The sequence below is a fragment of the Heteronotia binoei genome, chromosome 7 (genome assembly GCF_032191835.1).
Source record: "Heteronotia binoei isolate CCM8104 ecotype False Entrance Well chromosome 7, APGP_CSIRO_Hbin_v1, whole genome shotgun sequence".
Taxonomy (NCBI): domain Eukaryota; kingdom Metazoa; phylum Chordata; class Lepidosauria; order Squamata; family Gekkonidae; genus Heteronotia; species Heteronotia binoei.
Window position 1 is genome coordinate 68388302 of NC_083229.1, and position 26998 is coordinate 68415299.

A 26998-nucleotide genomic window follows, 5' to 3' on the forward strand; every position below is an offset into this window, starting at 1 on the left:
TAGTGTCATGTGATGTTACCAGGGCTCCCCTTCCCCCTAGAAAAAGAGGTGCCGGAACTCTCAAGAAGGAAATGAAGGAGAAACTCACAGGCACCTCTCATTAACTTTTAAACATTTTTTTAGAATTTTGTTTCCACTAAGGTTCTGGAACTCTGTTCCACTGCATTTCCCCAGAAAAAAAGCCCTTGTCTTTACTGGCAAGTTTGGTGATAGCCCAATCAGTAGGATGACGCTTTGGAGGCTTTATAAGTGAGCTCTGCCTCTCCCATTTAGGCAGTTGCCATGCTCTGCTGATCTACTCACCCACCTTGGGGATCATGGGACTAGCTGGTTGTTCTAAGACCAAGGAAGAATGGGGAGAGGGGTCTCTATGACTAGGAATTCTTTTTCATCTGATTCATGGTGTTTTGGAGGGGCAGGTAATAAAGCCTAGTCTTTGGCTGGTTAAACCATAATTAGTAGAGGCAGGGTTGGCACCAGGGGTTCTGGCAACCTAGGCCCCACCCACCCAAACCCAGGAGGGTGAGAGTGCAGCTGCCACTTTCACCTTCGGGAAGGTGAAAGTGGTGGCATGGGGTCTCTGCTCTTTGGGGTCTCTGAAGAACACAGGTGCACCCTGCCCCTCCGATTTTGCCTTTGGGAAGGAAAGCAGTAGCATGGGGTCTCTGCTGTTTGGAGCCTGCCTCCCCTTGCAAGGGAAGGCAGGCTCCAAAGAGCACAGGTGCACTCCTGAAAGTGCGGATGCGCACCCCACCACTTTTGCCTTCCAACGTGTGTGCAGATCTGGGAAGGCGAGAGCGGGGGGGGGGCAGCATGTGTGCTTGAAATGAGTGCACACTTTGGGGAGGGGGCACCCAAAACCCCAGTAGACCAGGCGATACCCTAGGAGGTTGCCTACCTGGTCTACTCTTATGTGTTGGCCTTGAATAGAGGCAGAAATAGGGTGATTTGCTTGGGGCTGGTAGGGCTAACTGCCAACTATCTAGAGGTATTTGTTCTATAGGAATAAATGTTATTGGTGCTGAGCAGTATTAATAAAACCTCTAACTGTTGTATGGCATGTTGGAGAATGGCACAGACTCTACCCAACTGGCTAGATGTATCCATGTAATTTGCCTTGCATCTCAGAGAGAAAGTTGGGCTATGAGTTGAGCTTAGCACATGCATTTCACATGCAGGCAAAGATCAGCAAGGCCAACAAAACTGCTGGCCTAGGTTGGTACTAGGAGTGGAGCTGTTGTTTTATATCCCAACTTGTGTAGGGGATGCTGGTGGCCAAAGGATTCAAAGATGTTGTGGATTTTGCATGATACCATTTTAAATGTGTGTGCCCACAGTGTATTCAGTATATGTGTAGAGGTATATGTGTAAAGATGTAATCAACTATTGTGTAATCAATGACAACCACTTCAATTAAACTAGAATTTGCATTGCAGCTGAACCAAACTATAGTATATAGTCAGCTTCAATATATGAGTTCCAACATTTATATAGTATATAGTCAGCTTCAATATATGAGTTCCAGCATTTAAAATAATGGGAACATTTTGATAGGAGTAAATGGTGGTGTTGGGGTTGTAAGTAAAGGTATTACTAGTACATTCATATGAATGGAAGAACATTCTGTTTCACATACTGGCCAACCAGTTACTCTGGAGAGGGCCAACAAACCGGCATAGAGACTGAGGCTTTTTTTCCCTGATGTTGCCTCCTGGCACTGGTGTTCAGAGGCAAATTCCACATTTTAATTATTAATTGTATAAAGAAGTATTTTCTTTTCTTTTTTTCATTCTGAATCTGCTGCCCATTAACTTCATTCAATGCCCTTGACTTCTAACACTTCGGGAAAGTGAGAAAAACTTCTATCTATTCTGTTTACCTGTGTATAATTTGCATATAAAATTATATATATAGTCATCTCTTTTCTAAACTGAAAAGTCCAACTCCAGACTTGCTTCATTGGAAAGGTGCTGTGATCCCCTTATCTTTGTTGTCCCCTTCTGTACTTCTTCCAGTTCTGCAATGTCCTTTTTTGTGATATGGTGACCAGAACTGCACACAGTATTTCAAATGAGGCTGCACCATAGATCTATACAGGAGTATTACAATATTGGCTATTTTATTTTCAGCCCATTTCCTTATAATCTCCAGCACAGAGTATGCCTTTTCACTGCTGAATTGACACTACAATTCAGCACTATTGAAATCCACTACAGCCCCAAGGTCTCTTCCCCACTCAGTCTTAGCAAGTTCAAAACCTATTAGCATATATGTAAAGTTGGCATTTCATTCCAGTGTACATCACTTTAAATTTACCAGCATTGAACTTCATTGGCCATATTGTTACCTACTCACCCAGTTTGTGAAGATTCTCTTTGATCCCTTTGGCCACTGAACTGCTCAACCCCAGTTCCTGAACAGTTACGAATAAATTAAATAGCATCAGCCCTAATAGTGATCCCTATGAAACCTCACTGCTTCCCTGTGAGAACTGTCCATTTATTCCTATTATTTGCTTCCTATTGTTTAACCAATTTTTGATTCATAAGAGAACGCACGCCAGATTTGGTGTAGTGGTTAAGTGCACAGATTCTTATCTGGGAGAACCGGGTTTGAATCCCCACTCCTCCACTTGTAGCTGCTGGAATGGCCTTGGGTTAGCCATAGCTCTCGTAGGAGTTGTCCTTGAAAGTGCAGCTGCTGTGAGAGCCCTCTTCGCCCCACCCACCTCACAGGGTGTCTGTTGTGGGGGGAGAAGATATAGGAGACTGTAAGCCGCTCTGAGTCTCTGATTCAGAGAAAAGGGCGGGGTATAAATCTGCAGTCTTCTTCTCTTATTCCATGACTGCAATGCTTACTCAGGAGTTTGGGGTTGGTACCTTGCAAAAAAAACCCAAACCATCTTTTGAAAGTCCTATTATATAGTCCTTGCCAGGTCACCATAAACTACATGCTTTGTCACTTTCTCAAAGAATTTCAAAGGTTAGTGAGGTAGGACTTCCCTTTGCAGAAGCCATGCTGATTTTCTGTCAGTAGGCTTTGTTCCTTCATGTGTCTAACAATTCTGTCTTTAAGTACAGTTCTTACTAATTTTCCTGGGTCAGATGTTAGGCTAACTGCTCTCCAATTTCTTGTTCCCACTGAATCCCTTTTTAAAAATAAGTGTAACATTTGCTGCTATCCAGCAATGTTCCCTCTATTTTTCCCCCTCCTGAACAGAACAGTTAGCATTCTGAATAAAACTTAACTATTGTAATATTAAAATGAGCCATGAGCAGTGCAAGACACTATGCAGCTCCAGATTACTGCTGAGTGGTGCTTCCTGTGTTAATGAGTGGCCACTCTTGGGCACAGCTAAGAGGGAACACTGTTCTTCAGTCTTCTGGCACAGTAGATGATTTTACTAATGTTACACATATGGATTAGATAGGAGGTAAACAATCTCACATTTGAGTTCCCTGAGAACTGTTAAGCGTATGCCATCAAGACTTGGAGTCTTACTGTTTTTAATTTCTCCAGTAGGTTTCAAACCTCAATCCTCATCACCTTAATTTCACTCAGTTCTTTAGACTCCCTTCCTGAAAACAGTAGCTATCACATGAGGATGTACCCCATAATTTCCACAGTGAACAGATTTTAAGAATTATTTCAGTTTTGCTTCCATTTCCTAATCTTCCTTAATTATCCAAAGGCCCAAGTGCTTATCTGGCTGGCTTCTCTGGATATTTTAAAAGAAATGTTCCTTGTTTGTCTTGATGCTTTTAGCAACCCACTCCTCAAATTCTCTTCTCACATGTCTAATTATTAATTCACTTTTTTTTTTTGCCAGATTCTGTTCTGTGTTCCCTTCTGTTCACTTCACTGGAGAAGACTTTTTGCTTTTTAAAAGAAGCCTCTTTGCTTTTTATAACTTCTTTGACTTGTGTTGCCAACCATGCAGGCATTCTTTTAGACTTGGCAGCACCTTTCCTAAACTTAGGAATACATTCTATCTGGGCTTTATTTATAAAGGTTTTAAATAACTTCCAAGCATCCTCAAGGGATTTGACCTTCATGTGTTTCCCGTTCAATGGCCTTTTAACTTTCCCCCCCAAGGAAACTCCTCTTTTGAAATCAAATGTTACTTTTGAAATCAAATGTTGGACATGTGGGGTAACTTTCTATTGACATGAATGCTGGATTTAATAGCATTGTGGTCACTAGACCTTAAATTCAGCAGGAGCTCACAGGAGCACAGCTCCTGAACCTTTCTGAAGGTTCGCCATCCTCCTCCCCATTTACCTTGTCCATTGAATACTAGGTACAGCTGCATAACAATCCCTGGATTAGGAGAGTGGGCAGCCAGCCAGCCACCAGGAGCTTTGCCACACCCCCAGCAGTCCTCATTAACCTCTGGAGAAGCTCGCACCACCCTTTCTCCACTTTTCATGTGATTTTGGGCGGTGGGTGGCTTGCTGGCCTTTTGACTGGGGGGGGGGTGGCCAAGAAGAGCCCCAGGTGAACGAGGCCTGCTTGGGCAGGCCTCGATCACCCGGGGCTCTCCTTTCTTGCATCGGGTAGCTTTTGGTTGGTGGAAGGGCAGCATATGCTAATAAGTAATGCTAATGAGCTCTACCACCTATTTTTCTACAAAACAATCCCTGGTAGTCACTGTTCTGCATCAGTGCAACATCTACATCTCTTACCAAGTCTTGAGCCTGCTCAGGACCAAGTTTGAGATCACTCCCCATCTGGTTGGCTTTCTTAATTTTCCAGTGCACATTAATTTATTATATCTAGGAATCTCATTTCTATAGCATGACTTGAGGACATGTTCACCCAGTCAGCAAGTTTAGTTGAAGTCACCCAGTATCACAACCTTATCTGCTTTAGTTGCTCCCCTTGCTTTCTGAAAAATGAAACATTAATATAAAAATCTTAAGAATATATCAGATTATATAGTGAAGATTTTGGATTAATAGGATTGTGTAGGATGTCAGTTTATAAGAGTGACAAGATTAATAAATTCTTGGCCTATGGAAACTTCGTAAAACACATTAACAGTTCCTCCACTACTGCCTTAAATGCTGAGTAGGATTAACTAAAGACTTTTTGTTGCAATTATAGATGGATGAAGTTGCTGAAGAGAGCCGGTTGGGTGTAGTAGAAGAGCCAGTTAGGTGTAGTGGTTAAGTAAACGGACTCTTATCTGAGAGAACCAGGTTTGATTCCCCACTCCTCCACTTGCACCTGCTGGAATGGCCTTGGGTCAGCCATAGCTCTTGTAGGAGTTATCCTTGAAAGGGCAGCTTCTGGAAGAGCTCTCTCAGCCCCACCTACCTCACAGAGTGTCTGTTGTGGGGGAGGATGGTAAAGGAGATTGTGAGCAGCTCTGAGACTGAGAGTCAGAGTATAGGGCAGGATATAAATCCAATATCATCATCATCATCATCATCATCATCATCATCATCATCATCATCATCATCATCATCTCCTCCTCCTCCTCTTCTGATTTATAAAATCATGAACATGCTAGCTGTTAAAAGCCACCGGGGAAATTGCTAAAGCTACAGACGTTTATCTCCATGTTTGTTCAATCCATGCCATATCTCTGTCAATGTCCATAAACAACAGATTCGCCATCACATGGTATCTGATGATTATTATGACGTTTGTTTCTAGTGTTGTTTTTCCAAGCCCCATCAGTGCACCTGTGTGATGTTCCATTGCTGTTACCAGTGTGATATAGCCATGCAGTCTTTAATGAGGAATTCATCCCTCCCTCAGTACTTATTTAACTTCAGTGGGATCAGAACACAAATCTTCAAGAGTCACTTGTAGACATTGGCATTTGTCCACAAAGAATAATTAGCAATTGCTTAATTAAATATTTTTCCGTTGTGAATATCTTAAATAATATTAACAGATGGCAGTGTATATGAGTGACAAGATTAATAAGTTCCTGGTCTATGGAAACTTTATAAGACACATTAACAGTACCTCCTCTACTGCCTTAAATGCTGACTAGGATTAACTAAAGACTTTTTGTTACAATTATAGATGGATACAGATGGTGAAGATAAAAAGCTGTGCACACGCTCAAGAGGAACCAAGGGTGAGTTAGAAGACCTAACTCTTGTATGATCCTGTGCCCATCATACCATGAAATATAATGATTTCTGCACATGGATAGTCATTGAGTCTATACATTCCTTAGAACTTATATTTATTGAGAGGGGAAAAATTGCAGACATAAAGAGGTGAAATGTTATTGGATGTATGTGAGAATGAGTGGGGGGGACTTGTTAATATGTGATTGTTTTATGTATTGAACCCAGTGACACCTTTAAGACTAATTAAGTTTTATTGTGGATATAAGCTTTCATGTGCATGCACACTTCTTGAAATATCTTCATTATCTGAAGAAATGTGCTTGCACATGAAAGCTTATACCCAGAATAAAACTTTGTTGGTCTTAAAGGTGCCACTGAACTCAAACGTTGTTCTGCTGAATCATGACAACATGGCTACCCACCTGAATTTCTTTTATGTAGGTTTAAGTTGTAAAAAGCCAACTGATACTTTTGGATGTTTTGAGATGGAATGGCTTTGATGATGCAGACAATTATTTGATAAAAGAACACCCTGTACAAAATGAGTATCATCCCATTCAAATAATATACGGAATTGAATAACACATGGTTATACAGTTTCCTCTGCTTCTGTTTTCTGTTGGATCATTTTTCTGTAGGCAAGAAAAAATAAATAAAATTTAGCTTTGTTTCTTTCTGAAAGTACTACAGTATTTCTAATGTTTTTAAATGTATCTTTTTGAATTTATGATAAAAAGTTAAACTTTCTGTTTCTCTGACATCAGTTAAGGAACAGACGGTAATGTAATATTGAGATTAAAAGGCCCCTTAATGAGCTAAACATCTGGAAAACATGATTGACTAGCAATATAACCCCTTAAGGAAAATAAGTTTTTATTATAATTGATAATGCTTTTTGTGACCCTTGATAGTGAGTGGGAAATGGGCATATATAAAATAAAATAAATAGGACATTTTACCTCCATTTGAAATAGGACACAGTTTGTGGCAGAACTTAAGCAAATTGATATTTATACATTTAATTTGCCAGTACCCATTAATGTGATTTTGTCAAATCCAAGGGTGTTTTTATATGCAACCTCATAAAGACACTGTGAACTACCTGTTCATTTATACTATGTGTGAATGTCTTTAATGCAAGATAGAAAGAGGAAGAGAGCCATTTTTAAATTAAATGTATATATTGACCAGTTTTCTTCAAAAGGCTATGTAGGCATTACTTGCAAAAAGGGCTGCAGGGATTTATCCTTGCTCCTTTAGATTATACAACCAGAAGACAGATTGTGTTTCCCCTGAGACATCCTTATATTGTACAGCAGAAAATCCACTAGGAAAACTGCACGGCCCATTGCCCCCCCAGGCGGAATAAAGAGGCAGACAACAAGTTGGGTTAAAAGGGCCACTTTATTAACTTAACGGCAAGGGCAAAACATGGGGACAGGACAAGCCAGGGGTCATCCCGACCACCTCCTTGACCTGAAACTGGGCGAGCCCCCTGAGCCCCGGGTGTGAGCCAATCAGCCGGCTCAGACCCGGCCGGCCCGGCAACTTGATCGCCGCTCACCGGAGCTCCGCCATCCCCACAGGCAGCAGCCTGGGATGCAGACGCTCACCGCATGCCGGGATCCAACAGACTCCCTGGAGCCAACCTTGGGCCGTACAGCTTGCGGTTCCCAGGAAGTCATGCACCAAATGGCGCGCTGCAACGGGAGCTCACCAATCCCCAAAACATAATGCCAACCACAAACTGCCAAGGACAGCGCCAAGCCTCTGCTTAGGCCGCTGACCCCCAAACTATAAAACCCGAACCAGCCCTTGCCGCAAGTCAGTTAAGAACAACTCGTTGCCCTTGTCAGACAAATGCACCCCGTCCTCCCGGTATAATTCTGGCATACTGGATAAAATGAACGGATGGGGGATATAATTCCCAAGCCCACCACACAGGGCCTTACGCAACGCACGGTTAGCCTTAATTCTGGCGCACTCCAAACCCTCAGGGTCCCATGCAGTCCGCCAAACACGGCGCGGCAACATGGCCGACCATAGGATAAGGACGCCCGGCCACCGTTTCTTAATCGAAACCAGGTCCGACTGGGCCTGAATCGAAAGGGCCTTGCCCTTGATCAGACCCAAATCGTTCTCACCCAGATGAATTACGAGAATCTGTGGTGGGGGGCCAACCAGCTCCCTAAACAACATAGGCAAGAGCCCAGGCCACCGCAGTCCACGGCGGCCTTGCCAGGTAATCACCGCTCTGTCGCTCAGGCCCAGCTGTGAACCGATCGACGTCCGACGGGCCTGGTGTGCAGCCCAAAAGACAATGCTGTGGACGCATATAAGGATCCTCCTCCTCTCATCGCCCGCCACAGCCCCTAAAAGAGAAAACTATTAGACTGGAAACAGCAATAATAACTGACACCAACACGGTTTACTACAACTAGAGGAGAAGACAAACATGCTTTAAGACCGCAATGGCCTGATATAAGTCCGGTAGGCCCCAGATTTCCACCGCCCGACCCGACGGATATCATCTCCCCCATAACCAAGCGCCGCGGCTGTGGAAGCCGCCCCAATTCTAAAGGAATGAGTACCAAATTTTTGACCGCCAAGGCCCAAATGGTGCAAGGCACGGCTAGTGATGGCCCAAAATTGGTACTTTGTCAAGGGGGTTTCATCGGCATGGCGGAAAAGAGGGCCGTCAGATGCCCCGGGCTGATCAAGGTAATTTTTAATTGCCGTGACTGGGCATAACTCACACTCAGCGCAAATTCCGATCAGCACCGTGCAGCCGCGCTGCTTCTGATCCGTCTTTGAACGGCGGACTCTAAACTTCACCCGGTCGCTAAATAATGTAACATCCCTAAACTGCAGGGCCCTAGCGGAAACATCCGTGTGGGAAAGTGAAACCAACTCAGATACTCTAAAGGCCCCAAAAAAGGCGGTCAATGAGGCGCTATGGAAGAGTGCCTCCTCGTAAGCCGAACCACAGACAAGGGCCCAGGAAGCCCGAAGCCCCAGAAGGATAGATGGCGAAATAGGTCGCCTCCCGTCAGACTTAGGTCCAGCTTCACGAGACCATCCCTCAAACATTTTCTGAATGCGAAAATCCTTAGTGGCATTGCTGTGCCCCATGGCCTTACTCATAAAAGCCAGTGCCGCCATCTGGCCTTTAATAGACTTAACAGACAAACCCCGCTGTTTTTGATGCACACAAAATTGTAACAACTGGTCGACAGGAACGGGCCAAACCTCCTGTAATCCTGCCCCCTTCCTAAAAGACAAAAACTGGCTAGCCGCCCGGTCATACGACCTTTTAGTGCTGGGCGCTATGGCCAGATGAATCGCCCGGCTGACTTCTTTTCTCCAATCAGCCACAATTCCGCCGGGATGCGCTCGGGCAACAGGTCGGCCTCCGGGGCTAATTGACGGAAACGGTCCATCTGTTGGCGAGACAGAGCGTCCGCCACCCCATTACAAATGCCAGGAACGTGCTTAGCTAAAAACAATATATTCAATTTCAAACAGTGCAACCTGACTAACACCCTGACTAACCGCATAACTGCTGGAGACTTGGAGGTTAACCTGTTGACTACATGGACAATGGCCATGTTGTCGCACCAGAAGTGAACCGTGGAATCGGCAAGGGCTTCACCCCAAAGAAAAACAGCCACAACAATCGGAAAAAACTCCAGGAACGTTAAGTTCCGACACAACTCAGTGCCCAACCAGGCTTGTGGCCATTGCTCGGCACACCAATGCCCCCTAAAGTAAACACCAAAACCAATGGAACCAGAGGCATCTGATACAATCTGTAACTCGGCTTCAAGCTGCACGTCCCTACGCCAGAAAGAAATTCCATTGAAATCCTGCAGGAATGTCTCCCAGACCATAAGATCCTCCCGCATCTCCGAAGTGACGCGGGTGAAATGATGCGGCAGGCGCAGATTGACCATCCCGTCACAGAATTGACGCAAAAAGGCCCTGCCCGGGGCTACGACCTTACAGGCAAAATTCAAGTGGCCCACGAGCTGCTGTAACTCCAATAAGGTGACCTTGCGCTTAACCAGCACCGCTCGAATCCTAGCTAAAAGGCTCACTCGTTTGTCCTCAGGAAGCCTGGAAAACTGGCGCACCGTATCAAGCTCAATGCCCAAGAAGGTAAGAACCGTGGCAGGGCCTTCGGTCTTTTCAGGAGCCAATGGTACCCCTAATTCCCTAGCCAAGTCAACAAAAGCCGTTAACAAGAACGAGCACTGTCCAGAACCCGCGGGGCCCACAAAGAGAAAATCGTCTAAATAATGAACCGTGTCCTGAACTCCCATCCTAAACCGTAAGGCCCATTCCAAAAATGAGCTAAAACGCTCGAACGCTGAACAAGAAACAGAGCACCCCATCGGGAGTGCCCTGTCCACATAGTAACTTCCTTCAAACGCGAAACCTAATAATTCAAAATCACTGGGGTGAACTGGGAGGAGGCGAAAGGCTGATTTTATATCGCACTTTGCCAACTCAGCACCTGACCCGCACCGCCGAACTATCTGGACTGCTCGGTCAAAAGAAGTATATTTTACCGAACACAGCTCCGATGGAATGGCATCATTTACTGATCGACCCCTTGGGTAAGAAAGATGATGAATCAACCGGTATTCACCTGCAGCTTTCTTAGGTACCACTCCCAGGGGGGACACCCTCAAGTTCGGCAGGGGAGGAGATTTAAATGGGCCTAACACCCGACCCTCAGCGCATTCTTTACTAATCTTCTGCCTAACAATGCTTTCCAAACCCCTAACTGAATGCAAATTGGAGGAGAAAAATGGAGTACGAGGGCCTTCATAAGGGATCCTAAATCCAACTGAGAACCCCTCCACTAAATAGTCAGCATCATCCCTATGGGGGTAAAATTCCATCCACTGTTTAAGAACCCTCAGAAGTATGGGGCTGGGGCCCTTTTGGAGGGTGTTGACCGGCGCCACCGCCTGTCCGCTTATTGGGCCACCTCTGTTTTGATCTGGAACATGCCATGAAGGCATGAGGGCCTGCACAAATCGGGCATTCGTGTTTGTATTTACAGGCCTTCCTGGAGCACGAACCTTGGGAGGTGAACTCCCAACAAAGCAGCCGTGGCTGAACCGACTGCCCCGCAAAAGCGCGGGCACCAGAGAAGGTCGTTCCTGCCGTCTTTTGCACCAAGTGACCACTGTCAGATCGCTTACCGACATTTGGTTTTGCGGGCGCCATGAGCTGCAGCCAAAGCTGCTGGTTAAACTGATTCCACTGAAGGAAAGGATTAACTGCCGCACGCATGCGGAACTGCTCATCATACTGGAGCCACGCCCCTCCAGCAAAGTCGTTGTATGCCCGATATATTATATCGCAATACTGGAACAATGGGGCGGCTCTCCATGGCTGGGCCCTAGCAATGACGCCCGCATAAATAAGAAAACCGGGGAGCCAATTTGCCCACATGCGATCAACTTTACGACGCTTGAGCTTCTCCTTATCCTTCTCGTCAAGCTCGTCCTTTGATTTTTTTTTCAAGCTCTCTATACAACAGGCTGAATACATCCACGAATTCGCCTTTCAGAATTTTTTCCCTGGTTGCTGCGGTAAGGTGGTCCCCCAGGGGCATGGCAGGGTCCCCAAAAGGGACAGCATGAAAGTCCAAAGACCCGAAAGGAACAGGTGGGTGAGGAGGGATACCCCAAATTGTACCATGCTGCCCGGACCATGGTAGAGAAGCGGCCGAGGCTTGCTGCCATCCCCATGGGGGCACACACACTGCCGGGCCCTGTCCGCCTGACCCAAAAACACCACCATAACCATCACTCCCAGGCGCCGCACTCCATGTCAAACCAGAACTATCAGGCGTGGGCACTGCCGTAGAAGTGCTCGCCTGCAGCAGAAAACTAGGGCCCAACGACCTCAAAAATGACCCGCCCCCAAGTAATTGGCCCCTACACCTTGGGCTCCTCCCACAGGCCTTGAAGCAGAAGCTACATTGGGCCCCCACGGGCCCCATGGCCATACCACTCCTTGCTGTGGCACGGAAAACTTACCATCCCCCGCAGACGGCACCACCACCACCGCATCTGGCTCTTCAACTTGCTCCTCTTCTTGGGGCACTCCCTGCTTTGGCTCACCACCGCCTCCTTCGGCTCCCTGTAACACAGAAAGACGAGCCAGCACCTCCTTCTGGAAAGAGATGGTGGCAGCTCTACCCGACCCCAACAAACCAGTGGCCCGTCTGGAAGGGCCAGCCAAACCCCTTGCCTCCTCCAGGACTGCCAACTGAGCCATAATGGCCTGGCGGGTTTGTACTTCATCACCCTCATCCTGCGGGGGAGTCTCAGGGGTTGGCCTCTTGACCGGGCGCTTGGCCGGCTGCTTTCCTTTTTTATTGCCTTGCCCCTTCTTAGGACCCATTGTAACACTACAAGGCACACCAAGGCAAGGAGCACACTGGCCACTATAATGGGGGTTGTCCACAAAACCAAGACTAGGGGTGAGAGAAAGGGGGCAGAGCCCCGCCCCAGGCAAGGGGACCTAACTGCAGCCCAAATTAGAAAGCCTAAGCTCTCCAACACCCACCACCAGAACAAAAGCCTCTGCCTGCCCTCACAGGCCAGGCACCTGAAGTGCCTGGTGTGTGTGTGTGTGGTGGGGTGGGGGGGGAGGCTAATACACTGCCCAGCAGACGCTCACCAGACCACCAAATGAGGAAAAGTGGGGGGGTAAGAGGCCTAACGCGGCCCCACCCTACCCTTAAACGTGCCCCCAAAGAAGAATCCACCCCGACGCTATTCCGATCGGGCCGCGCAGCCCGTCGGGTGATCTTCGGCCTAACGAGGCCAAAAACAAACAGAGGACAGGCGGGGGAGGGGGCTCCACCCGCGAGGAAGCAAACCGCCGCGGGAAAGCCTCACGCCGCTCCTAAAGTCCCGCCAAAGGCTCCCGAGGCACAGGGACGGCGCCACCGCTTCAGATCGACGTCGGACAATGCCGCGGCAGTCCTCCCTCGTCCTGAGCCTCCAACGACGCGCCCACGCTCTCCTGAGGCCTGCAGCAAACGGCAGCAGCCGATCGCTTCTGCAACAGGCCGAGAGCGAATTCTAACTGCGTGCAAGGGGGCGTGGACAGACTTTTAAGGTTGCCCATCACCCCCTCCCTCCTGGAACAACCCACTGCCTCAGATCCGCGCGGGGAGGCAATGGGCGGCCCCCAGCCTCATCAGTCCATGGACTGCTCGGCTGGGAAGGGGCCGAATTCTCATTTCATACATACACATTACCTATTCAGATGAACAAGGAAACCAAACAAGTCTGAAACTGTTGACGCATGTGGACTTTGATGACTGAATGTATTTCTGGAGTTCAGTTGAGTCTGTCTGCTTGAGACGCTGGAGAGCAGCTGCCAATCAGAGCAGAAGGCAGCTTCATATGTTTACATGGCTGGGGTAGTATTTGAACAGTCCAGCCACATGGGCTGGCAGGCACACACTGACCATTCCTGGCAGGGTGCCATTTCCTTGTTTAGGACTCTGCCCATGGAATTGGACCTTTAAATGTCACTCTAATTACACTGGAGATGGTTGTGTAAAGCAGCTTCCCCATAGCTAGGGCAAGGACCTCCTTGTGGAGAATGCTTCAGTGGTGATCACCACTGTGGTGATCACAGATATACACTTAGCATTGTTATTTAAAAGAAATCCCTAGTGATAAATTATTTACTGTTAAAGTCTTTACTCATCAAAGTAAACATCAGAATTGAGAGTTGAATTGTGAAGTGTTGCAATGGTGTGTTAAAATGAGAGCCTACCCGAACATTGTGGAATCCCAAAAGTAGAGAAACATTTGTTGAAATGCCCAGATATCCTCCTACAGTTAGCTATTCATAATTTTTTTTAAAAAAATAACATGATGGAATCTGCTTTTCTGGTGATTGTTGTAAAGAAATTATTAAAACAGTGAATTTTGGCATCCCTTACCCAGTCACTGATATTGTGCTTATAAAGAATACTGGGTTGGATCCAGTATCCCACCGAGAGAACAGGAATCTTGTTTCTCCAGAAGATCTTTACTGTATGAGAAGAAACCCCTTTGAAAGAGTGGGGAGTTTAAATTAGCCAGTTACGTTCCCTTATGCTATCATCAGATATGTTTTAAACTACACTGTGTTTTTTTTAATGCTGAAATTTTGTAAAACACCATCACAAATTTGACAGCCCTTTCAACAAAACAGAAAATGAAGCCAAACAGTAGGAGTGGTTTGAGTTCATTTCTAGTAAAAACAGGGCCTAGGGCAAAGACAGTTTGTTCTTGTCTCCCTGTGTGTGTATAATATGTATAACTGATAGAAACCAGCAATAAAAGGCTATTTTAATATCTAACTCTACCCAAGCTCAAATGAATGCAGCATTTCCACAGAGCTCTGTAAGATTGGACTCAATCCCTCAATGAGGTGAGCAATTGCAACAGCATAATGAAGTTACTGCTGCATATCTGAACACTGTAGAAAGCCTTCATCCGCTTAAGTCTGCAGGGAGTGACAGAATAACTGTCCAGGTTTCCTTTAACAGTTTCTAATAAGAGTTAATGCACTGCCATACTTTCTTTAAACATTGAGAAGGTGCTCCAACTCATTTAGCTAGCTAGTTAAACATACTTAAGGTTTAAAATGCCTGTCTCTTGCACACATGGGCTTAATACAGCCATAGCATTTCCCCAGAAGTGGGATAATGAATGCTGCCTGTGCAACATGAGCAGTCTTCAGAACCACCTGTTGGCTCTTTCAATATGCTGCATAGCCTTGTGTGGGCAGATATTTCTAAACACCAGCTTTCTTCATTCCCAAATCGAATTATCACTTAGAAAAATAAAGCTTTCTTGTTGCACACTAATTAAAAAAATTAGAAAAGGTAAACGAGTTGTTTCTCCTCTGTGGAAGAGCATCATTTATATCCTGTGCAGAGTTCAGCAGTTGCCATTAACAGCAATAATCTTGTGGTTAGGGGGAAATAAAAAGTCACCTGTGCTGTCTCAATCTCTGCTCTGTCACTGAAAATAGGCAGGTGCATAGAACTCCACATGTAAACTGATTAATTCTTCCCTTCTGTTATTAACAGCACACGTGGATTCGATAGCACAGGAGCTCAGGTAAGTTTTGAGAAGTTTATCTCTTGACTTTGGTTAATTATGCATGAGTGTTTTCCCTTGGTTTCACCATGCGTGTCCATCGGGTTTTCTTTGTCATACTGCATTGATTTTCCTCCCTTCAGTGCTCAGTTTGCTTTCTGGTTGCTGTTTCCTCAGTTTTCTGAGAGTGCTTTTGTGTCAGTTTTCCTCTGGTTTTATTTCCAAGCAGAAGGTAATTCAAAAGTGTATAGATTCCCTCGGCTTTCTCCTGCCCTTTTGCTGCCCCTTGAAGGTAACTTCCCACTCACATCAAGGTTGTTCTGCCCGTTTTGTATCTTCTACCATCCTCCCTCTTTCATCAGTGTACAAGCTCCATTTCCCCATCATTTTTAAATATATATATATATATATATATATATATATATATATATATATATATATATATATATATATATATAGACAAGTGGCATAAGTCTAGTGATATGAGACTATTGCTAGTCTCATATTGCTGAATTTAAAAAAAATTAAAAATGATGGGGGGGGGAGTTTAAAAGGAGCTGCATGAAGACTAGTTCCCTGCTGGTATTGACTTGGAATGGAGATAGGAGAGGAAACAAAAGTCCCTGGTGCAAAAAAAAAAAAAACCAGTGCTCCATGCAAACAAAAAAAGAGGGGGGGGGATTGTCAACACTGAATGAAATTGATATGAGATGTAAAAAGAGAGAGAGAGACTGGGATGGCAAGCCTAAAGTTCTGAAAACATTTTTCCCTTTAATGCTTTAGTAAATGGGGGAGAGGGATTTTGGCAGTCCTAGAAGCCAAACATTAAAATGGTGGCTGAGCCACATGGACCTTCTGTGAACCACCAAACTTAAGAATTACTAGAATTGATCCATTTGGAGGAAGAGTGAAATCCACACAGGACAGGATTTATAAAACTGCCAGGACCATGATTAGCATGAAGGATCAAATTAGAGAATCAGAAAGTGAACACCACTCAAATGTGCAAGGAAGGGCAGAAAATTAGTGTTGCTCTGCAGCTGCACTAGGGCATCAGCAAAAATATCCCTCCATTTTTTCAATTTCAATACCCCACCAGAGCTTCTGCCAGAGGATGCCTCCCCCATACAAATTGCAGCCCTGTGTAAAGCATGTTGGAGGTGCAGCCAACTTTGCACAGGCATGTGCGCACACACATTGCCAATGATCACAGCTTGCAATTCCAGTGTTGGGGGGTTCTACTGTGCAGTGTGTACGCTCAACATGTTTCCCCATGTTATGAGAGCATGTGACTCTTTCCCATTTTTTGCAGTGGCCAGGAACATAGCAGAGAATCCCCTAGTGCTCAGGAATATGAAAAAGGGGCATTGCAGCTGCCTATCAGTTTCCAAAAAAAGTCTGGTCAGTTTCAACAGTGGGTTTTCCCACTTTGCATACTTTCCTTTCTGTTTCCTTTAATCCAGCAAATCAATTCTAAAATACATGCACAAAACCTGAACCACAAGGATTTAAATGGAAGGTGCTCGCTGGATGCTACTATGCAGCTGCGATAGAGCAACTGGTAATTTTTTTAAAAATGTGAACAACACATTTCACTCCAAGTTAGAAAAGTGTGTTTTTAAATTGTAGCTGTAGAATAAATACACTGGAGGAAAAAGAATAGTGTGCAAGGTGGGCACAGAATCCAAAGTCAAGATTAAAGACTTACTGCTCTGAAAATCTGCAGTAAATTATGTGTGCATAATGGGCCTTTGTTATAGAGTGAATCTTGATGCTTTGAAGGGGGATTTATCTGCCAGGAGGAGGAGCAGTGACTTTTAAAATTCACCAAAACATACAGCTGATTAGTAGTCCAATGTTTTTTTTAAGTATGAGAGTTGCTGGAAGAAATTCATGTCTCTGCAGGTTTTTGTTTGGTGGGTGTTTTAAGTTGGACATGAAGTAGTCAATTTCTCCTCTGTTATTCCAAACAGATTTTTTTTACACAGAACTAAACATGAAAATGGATTCCTTTCCTTCCTCTTCCTTTTGTCTGATGGATTGCATAGAGGCTCAAAAGAGACAACCATGCAAGTAGGCTCCTGTAGGTAGCCACTGACAGTGGTCTGTAGCAAGGTGGTGGCGGTGACAGGGAATGACTGCTTCACATGGCTTCTATATATCCGCTTCCTCTTCACTGCCTCTGCTATATATTACTGATATACTGATCACTATCCTATACATGTGTGAGTATAGTTGCATCAAGTCACAGCCAACTTATGGTGACCTTGTAGGGTTTTCAAATCAGGAGACTTACATAAGTGGTTTGCCACTGCCTTATTCTTCATAGCAACCCTGGAATTCCTTGGAGGTCTCCCATCTAAATACTTACCACACTAACCCATCTTAGTTTCTGAGATCTTATGAGACTGGGCTAGCCTAGGCCATGTATGATATACTGATGTATTTTAGTGAGAGGGTGGATGTGCCCAACAGGTCTAAAAAAACCCTAGAGAATATTATGGTTGAATCTGCTGAGTTACAAGTTGCAGAATAGTAGCAACTTCCACTGGCAGCAAAGGAAAAACAATCAGGATCAACAGGAAAAGCAGACAGGAATAACTGGGATTTGTTTAGATCAACCAAGAGTCTAAAGTTCTCCCCAGACTTTTTCATCATTTCCTAAAGCACACCATGGCCTCAAACCAGATTGTGAAACTTGATGCATAATTTTCATTTCCCCTTCTGTTGTCATTGGGTCACTGAAAGCATTAAATAAAACAGTATATAGCACATTATGTAGATTAAAAGATGACAAGACTGCTTCACAAGAAAAAAATCTTTCTCCTTTCTTCACATCCTACTTTTAAAGTGCTATAGTAAGGAAATTCCAAGGACATGACAGAATCCCAGTGAAATTTAGCTTTCAGCTGAATGGCCATGTAACAAAATGCATCTTTTATCAAATACAGACTTGGATTTACCAAGCATGACTACCAAAAAAATTAAAATGAGACTGTTCTATGTCTGACATTCATCTTTGGAACTAGCTGTACATATACAGTTTTATGTAAAGAAGCATGTTAATGCTTTGATTTATTTACTTAATTTATATCACGCATTTCTCCCCAGTGTGGACACAATCAGCTTACATCATTCTCTTCTCCTTTAGAAAAAACTGCTTTAGAGAAGCAGATGGTGGAAGCCTTTAATGTTTCAGAATACCAAATTACTCCCTGCTGCTCCTGGAGGCAGGGCTCAAAACTTGTATTTGGAACTATGGCTTCTGAAATTCACAGATGGAAACAATGTGGGAGGGAGTGAAGAAGCTGCAAGCTGAGAAAGGGTTAAGTACTTCCTTTTCTTTCCCATTCTAAATAACTGCCTCCTGAGCTTTTGAAGTGCATTTCCCCTAATAAAAGTTGGCCCCCTCCCAGCCAGGCTGGCAATGCCCCAGTGGCTGGGGGCCACTTTTGCCCTCCTGGAAGGAGGGAAGGCTGGCTTCGTCATCCCGGGCATCCAGGAAACTGGGGATGGGTGTGGTGTTGGGGCTATAAAGCCCCGGCCCTGCCCAAGAATGCACAGTTCTTTTGTGGCTCTCGGCCCGCCCACCCACCCTATGCAGTACAGGTTTTTACCGGTTGCCTTATTAGGGTCCAGGTAGGATTTTTTCATTTTCACGGAATTGGCCTATGTGAATTTGTTTTTTGCCTACCTTGTACTGCTCGATAGTGTAGGAAGTCAAGGGAGGAGCTTGTTAGTTTGGTCGCTGGGCAGGATGAGGTATTGGCTGCAGTGTTTTTAGGAGAGCACCTATGGCTCAGCACCAGTTGGTGCAGGTGGTCTGTATGAACTGCAGAAGGGCTTTACAGCTCAATGCTGGGAGTACAGATCACGACAAAGCCTCACCGGGGCAGATCTTTCCAGAGTGATGGATGCTGGCCTAGGTGGAGGTGGAGTTTGGGCCTGGCTGCTCAGCATCAGCCAGATGATATTGGGCTTGTGCTGGGGGCAGGGTGGCTCGCCCTTCCAGGACAAGGCGGGGTCCTGGGTTTGATCCCAGGGCTTGTCCTGTTAGGCCTATACCCCTTGCCATTCTAGTTCGTTCAAGTTATGTATCAATAAATCGACCTGGTTTTTATCCAACACATTGTGTCAGCCTCTTCATTCCAACTGGAGAGGCAAAAGAGCCAGGGCCATCTTAATTATGTCTGTAAGCCTCATGTAGCTTCAGACTCTTACCTTCAATTTGAAAAGATGCACAGTGCATTCTTAAGCTGAGCTAATTTTCTCATTGACTTCAGTAGACTTAGGACGAAGTAGCTCTGCTTTGTATCCACTGTCAGTCTATAAATCAACTTGCTGCAGAGTTACCAAAACTTTCTTGCCATATATATCCTCTTCTTTATTGTTATTTATTAACATCATATATATCCCCCCCCCCTAAAAACAAGGCGTGAAGAAATACATTTTTATGTGGAAGTTTGAAAAGAGCAAAACCTTTGCTCTGAGTTTTAAAGGGTTTTTGTCTCTCTCTAGGCGGAGAACAGGTGGAAAGGGGAGATCAGTTCAATTGTTTTCCAGACATCCTTAGCCCACTTTCATGCAAATACTAATAAGTCTAGCAGAAGTGGGTCATGCTCTCCCTTTCCCCAAGCAGGAGACAGAGATTTTGAGGTGTTAAATGCTCTAGCATTTCAAGGGTTTTCCTTCCTGAAGACTCTCTAGAGTCTTCAGGAAGGAAAACCCTTGAAACATCAGGAAAAGCTCCCTTGACCAGGTCAGTAGGAGGGGGAAGGGAGAAGATAAAACTCCTAGGAGCAAGAAGGAAGTTTTCTTTTCTTTTTTTTTTTGGTGCTGAGCCCTTGAGAGCAGACAGAACTATTAGCTGAGGTCTGCAGGGGCAGCCATCAACTGTGAGGCAGCCTGAAGAGGTGGAAAGGTCCTCAGGGTAATGATACTCTATAGAGATCTGTAACTTCCTAAGCTAATGGAACTCGTTTATATTTTAACATCTGATAGGGCATGTATAGAGAGAAGGACAGAAGTTTTCATTTTACCCATTTATTATGAATCCTTTGCGCCATCTGGTGTTGGGCTAAAAGTATGCTTGTGAACTCTTTCTTTTTAATAAATACTTTATAACTTTTGGATGCTGGTAGTGGTTCTCTGTACAACATAGACTTCCACCACCTCAGACCTGCTATTTTAAAAAGGAGTACTGGGAGAAGGAAGGCAGTTTGCAAGCAGCACACAAGTTGGCAAGCAGTGCAAGGGGTGCACAAGGCAGTAAACTGTCCTTGTGGTGATCAGGTGCTTGGCAGTGGGAGACGCAGAGGCAAGACCACAGAACTTGGAAGGGAAGCTGGGAGTCCTGACCCTCCAAGTGGGTAATTCCTGCAAAAAGCCAGGTGGTGGTGATGGATTACTGGAGAGTGATAGAAGTCTCTCCAGATGTTGAAAAAACATTGAATGGCAGGGTGGAACAGGGCCTGCGGGCCAGAGCAGGCACATTTCAGCACACAAAGAAATTATCATTTTTTAAAAGCAAAAAAAAAATAAATATTCCTTAAGTCCTCAAGGCTTTCATTTTTCCGAATAAGTACACAGTGCTTTAGCTGTTAAAATGCTTTCGCTTGCTTCAGACATAATAAGGAATCAAAGTTTAATTTACTTATGGTTAATGTGACCATCCTAGCATTTGTTGAGGTAAACCAGGATGTGCTCATGTGGGAGCCAGATTATGGTTTCACAACTAACTAAATTTACTTGGGTTTTAAATCATTGATTTAGGTTATGTTTGAAGTGAGTCAGTTTGTTGAGCTCCTGATATAAGACTTCCTACCATAGTGACTCTAAAGAGATAGGGAACGCTATCTATAGTAAATGCTGTCCTCAAAAGCTGATGAGCTGAAAAAACTGAGCTGAATAGATGAGGTATCTGCCATTTCCTGAGAGTAATCATATAGGTCATGCTAAACTAGGAAAAGCTAGATGTCCAGTTTATCAAAAATAAGACAGATTTCTTACAATCAGATGAATCTACAATTCTGTTCAATTCAGTAAATGCTTGTTTATCTGCAATATTAACATTTATATTAACATGTAAGCATGTTTAATGGTTTTCATCTGTGTATTTATAACATGCAAAAAAGCTAAAACTGAATCCTATGATTGTCACAAGGCTGATCCCATAGTGAGGAGTAGCAGCTGTCTATCAACCCATTTATAATCAACAAAAGGCATCAGTCCAACATCATCAGTCATGATGAAGGATGTCAGTAGTCTTGCAGCACTAGAATGGACACCTGGCTATCAGCCCTGGATTAACTATTAAGCCAAATAAACACTTGTTTAGGGCACCTAGGGAAAGGGGGCACCACAGGGGAAGGGGTTGCTTATATTGCTTACTGTTATTTAATGTTAAACATTTATATTTATAAAAGTCTATATTTAATAAAGTCGTGGGATCTGACCTGTGGAATGGCCTGGAAGAAAACTGAATTTTTAATATCTTATTTTACCTTCAGCACTTACTGCTAGTTAAACAATGGAAGGACTAAGGGACACCATTGTTGGGCTGTGCTTAGGGACATCAGTTGGCCTTAATTTGGTCCTGCTGGCTGTAGTCTGCAGCTCATAAAGAACAAATCACACTCCTGGGGAATATTATTATTTATTTATTTATTACTTTTCATTTTTATCCCGCCCTCTCGGCAAGCGGACTCAGGGCGGCTTACAACATTATAAAACAATTAATCCAATAAAACATATAAAACCATAATTTACATCAACTTTAAAACCATTCTATAGCGCTATATTTCAACTCTGTCTACCTGAAACCTGAAACCATTGCAAAAGTGGCCCAAGTAAATGTACATATTATTCTTCATTAATTTGTAATATACTTTGTTAGCATAATTGGACCTAGCTGTATGCATGACTGGGTAATTTTCTGCATTCGTCAGAACCGACAATATAGACACAACGGAACTTAATACTACAGCTCAAAGTTGCATATTTTCAGTGTATATGTACGTATGTGTGAGTCGCACTATTTCTGCATATACAACATGAGCTGGATATAGTAGATTAGATGGAGGAACATTCAGTCATTGTTTTTCACTTTTAATGATTGCTCTTGGTGAAACCTAGTAAAAATTCTAGTAATGTGACTCCCCCCCTCCCACAGATGGGCACATATATGTTGTATAGTCAGAGTAAAGTAGTATCATTTGTACCTGCTGAATGTATAGATTGGCTGTGTCAGAAGTCCATTGCAGCTGTTGCTTGCAAAAGTGGCATTCACTGTGTGGGTAGCTGATTATATCTTGGTGTCCTGATCAGCCAAACTCCACAGCCATTCCCAATGTAGATGGAGCTGTTATACAAGACATTATAAAACAGCAATCCCTGTTACAGAGTGTCTGACTGTTTTCATCTTTAGATATATATGAAGTTGCTTTCATAAATAGTTTAAAGAGAAATTATCAGCATGTAGCACACATATTTATATTATTAATGAGTCTCATCCACACTGAACATAATTCACAGCACTAATAAATGGTTTATGCTGAAATTTTCTTACCTTTATTACTGCATCCTGTATGTCAACCATTTGCACTTCCATTAATTAAGCAAGTTATAAATGTAAACCATTACTGCAATAAACTTTATAGGTCTGTAGTCTTTCTAGAACCTCCCTTGTTTCTTTCTCCAGTTTTTAGACCCCTCATTAATTAGGTGTACCTGAAAGCCTAACTACAGCTCTGATAAATTTTAGTCATTCTAATAACCTCATCCTAGTAAATGTCTAATGTAAAGATTCCATTTAAAGGCATTTCTAGACAATGGGAGAGCCTTTCTATGTGATTCTTTACCATACAGATAGGTTCTCTCTGGCTTGGTAGTCTCTTGCTTACACATATTATGCTTTGCCATCAAAATGAACAGAGGTGACCATATAAGGGGCAATGGCATGCCCAGAACTCTGAACAAATTGAGTATGTGCTACAGATGGAAAATTTGAAGGAAAATGCTTAAACTCTCTGTAAGGAGTATTCTGTGTGCATCATCACACTTTATATGCTCAGTTCAACTCACTGTGGTCATGACTTACTATCAGTGTAAGCTAGGTTTGCCAACAACCCAGGGAAAAAATGACCAAAGTGCTGTCTCCTGATCCACCATAAGTCCCATGGCCCCATCCCGGTTCCAACAGAAACTACCAGGCCACTTTTTGGTTTTACTACTGGAACAGGTGTGGGCCAGAATGTTTTATTGTAAAAGCTGGCAAGGTTGGTACAAGAAAGCAGAGGTTTCTTAATAGGAAATTTGTCTATCTTTAACAAAACATGCCCCTCAATTCCTGAAACTGAGAATTAACCTTCTTTGTTTGCTTAAATAACTTGCATTGCAAAACACATTAAAATAATTTCATTTTTTATCTGGGGAAAAACATTTTTCACAACATTTTCATTGGTGGAAGAGCCACTTAAATTGGAGGAAGGCTCCTTTGGTTGGAGGTAAGCTACTTAGAGGATGGTGGGATCTGCCCCAATAATTAGAATTCGTTTGAGTAGACTGATAAGATCTTACCTGAGGAATAGATATTGAAGGCAGCCAGCTTTGGATAAAATGTAGACACTCCCAAAGTTTCAGTAGGCTACTTGCTGGTGGCAACTCACAACTTAAAATAAATAAACATGTCAAAACTTATGTATTTGATTATTTTAAAAAATATTTTAAAAGAAATAAATATAACTTTAAAAAAAACAGATGGGTAGGAAAAATAGTGAGCACCTTGAGACATCTCTTGATAAAGGTAGTTTGCCTATGTTTTCTGCTTATCGTCTGTAAGGCCAATGGGGCATGGGGAGTCTTCTGCTTTGGTGCTGCATGACATTAGTTGAATCCTAGCTGCTATACAGCATGGTTGGGGCAGGTACTGGTAGGGGTCAGCAACAATCAACACAATTCTGAACGGAAAATAAATAAATGTGTGGGAAATGTTGTTCTTGCCACTCTCATTTGCTAAAAATGACAACTACTACTAGTAGTAAAAGTTAAGAGTAGTCTCCTGTGTAAGCACCAAGTTGTTACCTTCCCCAGTCATCTACACTTTACCCCCAGTAAGCTGGGTACTCATTTTACTGACCTCAGAAGGATGGAAGACTATAACAGCAGCAATCACTGTCCTCAATTATAAATTTCTTGCTCTCTTTATGTTCATATACATAGAATTCTTTTAAAAAAATAATAAAATTTGGTTAAAAATTTTAAAATGTTAAAAATACAATAATACAATCCTTATTGTATGGTGTATATCTTAAATTATATGGCTGGGTTGTTTGTTCAATGATATTTAGATATCCCCCTTCATGTTTCACAATGAACTCCAGGCACGCATAGATTTCATTATAGCTGCATGCCTTCTCCTGGGTTATTACCAACTTCCTATCATTCTGGCCTTTTTACATGCTTCTTTTTATTTCCTCAGTCATTTCACAGCCCAATCGTTCCTTTTGGTCAGGTGGCCTATAACATTAGTTTACTGTCTGAAACATCTCTAGCCTCAAAGCATAATGACTCAGTAGCATTATCCATTCCTCCCCATCCTCCTCTTAGGAGAACTAATAAATTCTCTTTCCCCAACAAGGCTATACCACCACCCCTTCCGTCCATATTATTTTTAAAAAGAAACTGTCCTTTGATATTGAAATTTTATCCTGATTTTAGTTACATCATAATGTGTCTTCTCCTAAATTACTATGTATAGCTGCCCTCCCATCACTATCTCACTTTCTTCTTTGGCTATTTTGCCTTAATATTAGTGTTCATGAATCCTTATCCCCCTTTTATTTTCATTGCCATCCAAACCTTTATGTGTATGCCTTTCATCTCTCTTTGGTCAGTGTGCTTGCCCTGATGCCATTAAACATAGATTAATCTAAACTCTTCCTCAGAACTGTAATTGCTTACCCTTGGTATGGAATGAGCATTGATCTTGTTGAGCAGGAGGTTTTCTCTCCATTCTTTTTACCTCTCTTCTAAAGCATAGCATATCATACCATACTATTGTGTGATCTTAATTCAGTGATTGACCACAAGTAGACCCATCCCATTGCAGAATAGTATCTGAGCTGAAAGTGTGAGCTTTGACCAAGAATCTATTTTATATGGACATATTTACCCAAAAGGAAGATGAATCTGAATGCAGGGCAATAGCCTTTAAAAAGGCTTATAAAAATTCCATACATAGTTATAACTTGTATGTAAATATAAAATATTTTTCTTTTTTTTTGTGATGGCATGTCTGGTTGGGGGAAACCCCTAATTTTCCTTTGGGTAAATACAGTGTAAGTTATGTACTGCTGGAAATAACAATTAATGAAAAGCAGCTGTTGGTGAAATCAGTATTATATATGCAAACTGAACGTTTTAAGCGTGCCATATTTGGGTCAGGTAGAAATGTAGGTCTAATCAAATGGGGAGAGGGAACATTGAATAGAGACAGCAGCCTCTTTAAATGGCTTTTCCAAGCCCCTCTGCTAGCACCTTTGTGTCTGCCCACAAAAATCACATAACCCCCTGTGAGGTTTATGAGGCTCTTGAAGGCAGGATGGACACAAACCAGGGTTCGCGAACCATGAACTGTGCCCAGTTTGTGATGAACTTTGGTTCATCCTTAGTAACCATATCTAACAGAGTTGGCCCTTATGGCAGATGCACCTCACCATCTTGTGTGTGGTAGTAGATTAACATTAAGATCATACTGTAGCAATAAATGATCTGTGAATGATCATTTTGTCAGTATCCTTCCCTTGCCAGCAACACAGATCCTTCTAGGTAAGAGCTGGGGAATCTTAGAACTGAATTTGCATAACTAAACTTCCATCCAGTAATGAACAAGAGCTCTATCTAACTAGTTTAACCATATTTAATATGCAAAGCCCCTTGCTTAATCCTTCACATCTATAGCTAAAGAATTTCAGGTGACATTTCTAGAAACTCTGGTAGAAACCCTAGACAGCATCTAGCAGCCAGAGCTACATGGACCATTTGCCAACAGTATATATAGTGCCTTCTTGTAAATTTCACGGATTAACTATACTTTTCCTTAGCACATTTATGTGACTTCAAAAGGATTGCAACCACATATTCCAATCTGATGGGTGCATTTGCTCTGGATTGATGTCACAGTGTTCTCTATGGCCGTTTTCCCACTCACGTTTTACTGGCGCCACGACCATCCTGACGCCGGCGAATCTGCCTGGATTTCGCAACAGAAGCGCCGGCGCTCCCAGAAGCGCCGGCGCTTTCCGTCGCTAAGCCAGCGCAAACGTTTTCCTGCATCTTTGCGATTTCCGTTTGCGCTGGCTTAGCGACGGAAGTAGCCGGCGCTTCTGGGAGCGCCGGAGCTTCTGATGCGAAATCCAGGCAGATTCGCCGGCGTCAGGATGGTCGTGGCGCCAGTAAAACGTGAGTGGGAAAACGGCCTATCTCTGCATCTATGAAGTCATGCTGTGTGATGTTGCATTGGAAAAGGAACAGGGCCATTGTATCCTAAGTGTTAATTTGTTGGCACAGCAAATCTTGCATCTTTAATCCCTATCTTTTATCTCTGTGGGTTTCAATTCCAAACCAGAACCAAAAAAAAATCTTAAGTAGCCTAACAATATATTTTAACTACTTTCCCATCAAAAGTCTGAACAAAACTAATACTGAAAGAGTGAGTTATATTGTCTCATGATTCATAAAAAATCTTCTCCTTTTTATGAGTCTCAGATTACCCAA

General features: G+C 43.4%; 1 protein-coding gene across 15 annotated transcripts in view; it reads left to right on the forward strand.

The window, feature by feature from the left end:
* The window catches only part of ST18 (ST18 C2H2C-type zinc finger transcription factor), a 194904-nt gene that overhangs the window by 70987 nt on the left and 96919 nt on the right, over nt 1-26998 (forward strand). For all 15 annotated transcript variants that reach the window (XR_009555665.1, XR_009555666.1, XR_009555664.1 and 12 more), the window contains exons 3-4: nt 6040-6094; nt 15214-15244. Coding sequence is in view for 12 of the 15 variants with exons in the window: in XM_060243813.1 (XP_060099796.1) it covers nt 6040-6094; nt 15214-15244 (86 nt within the window). In the remaining 3 variants the exon portion in view is untranslated. The remainder of the gene's footprint in view (nt 1-6039; nt 6095-15213; nt 15245-26998) is intronic.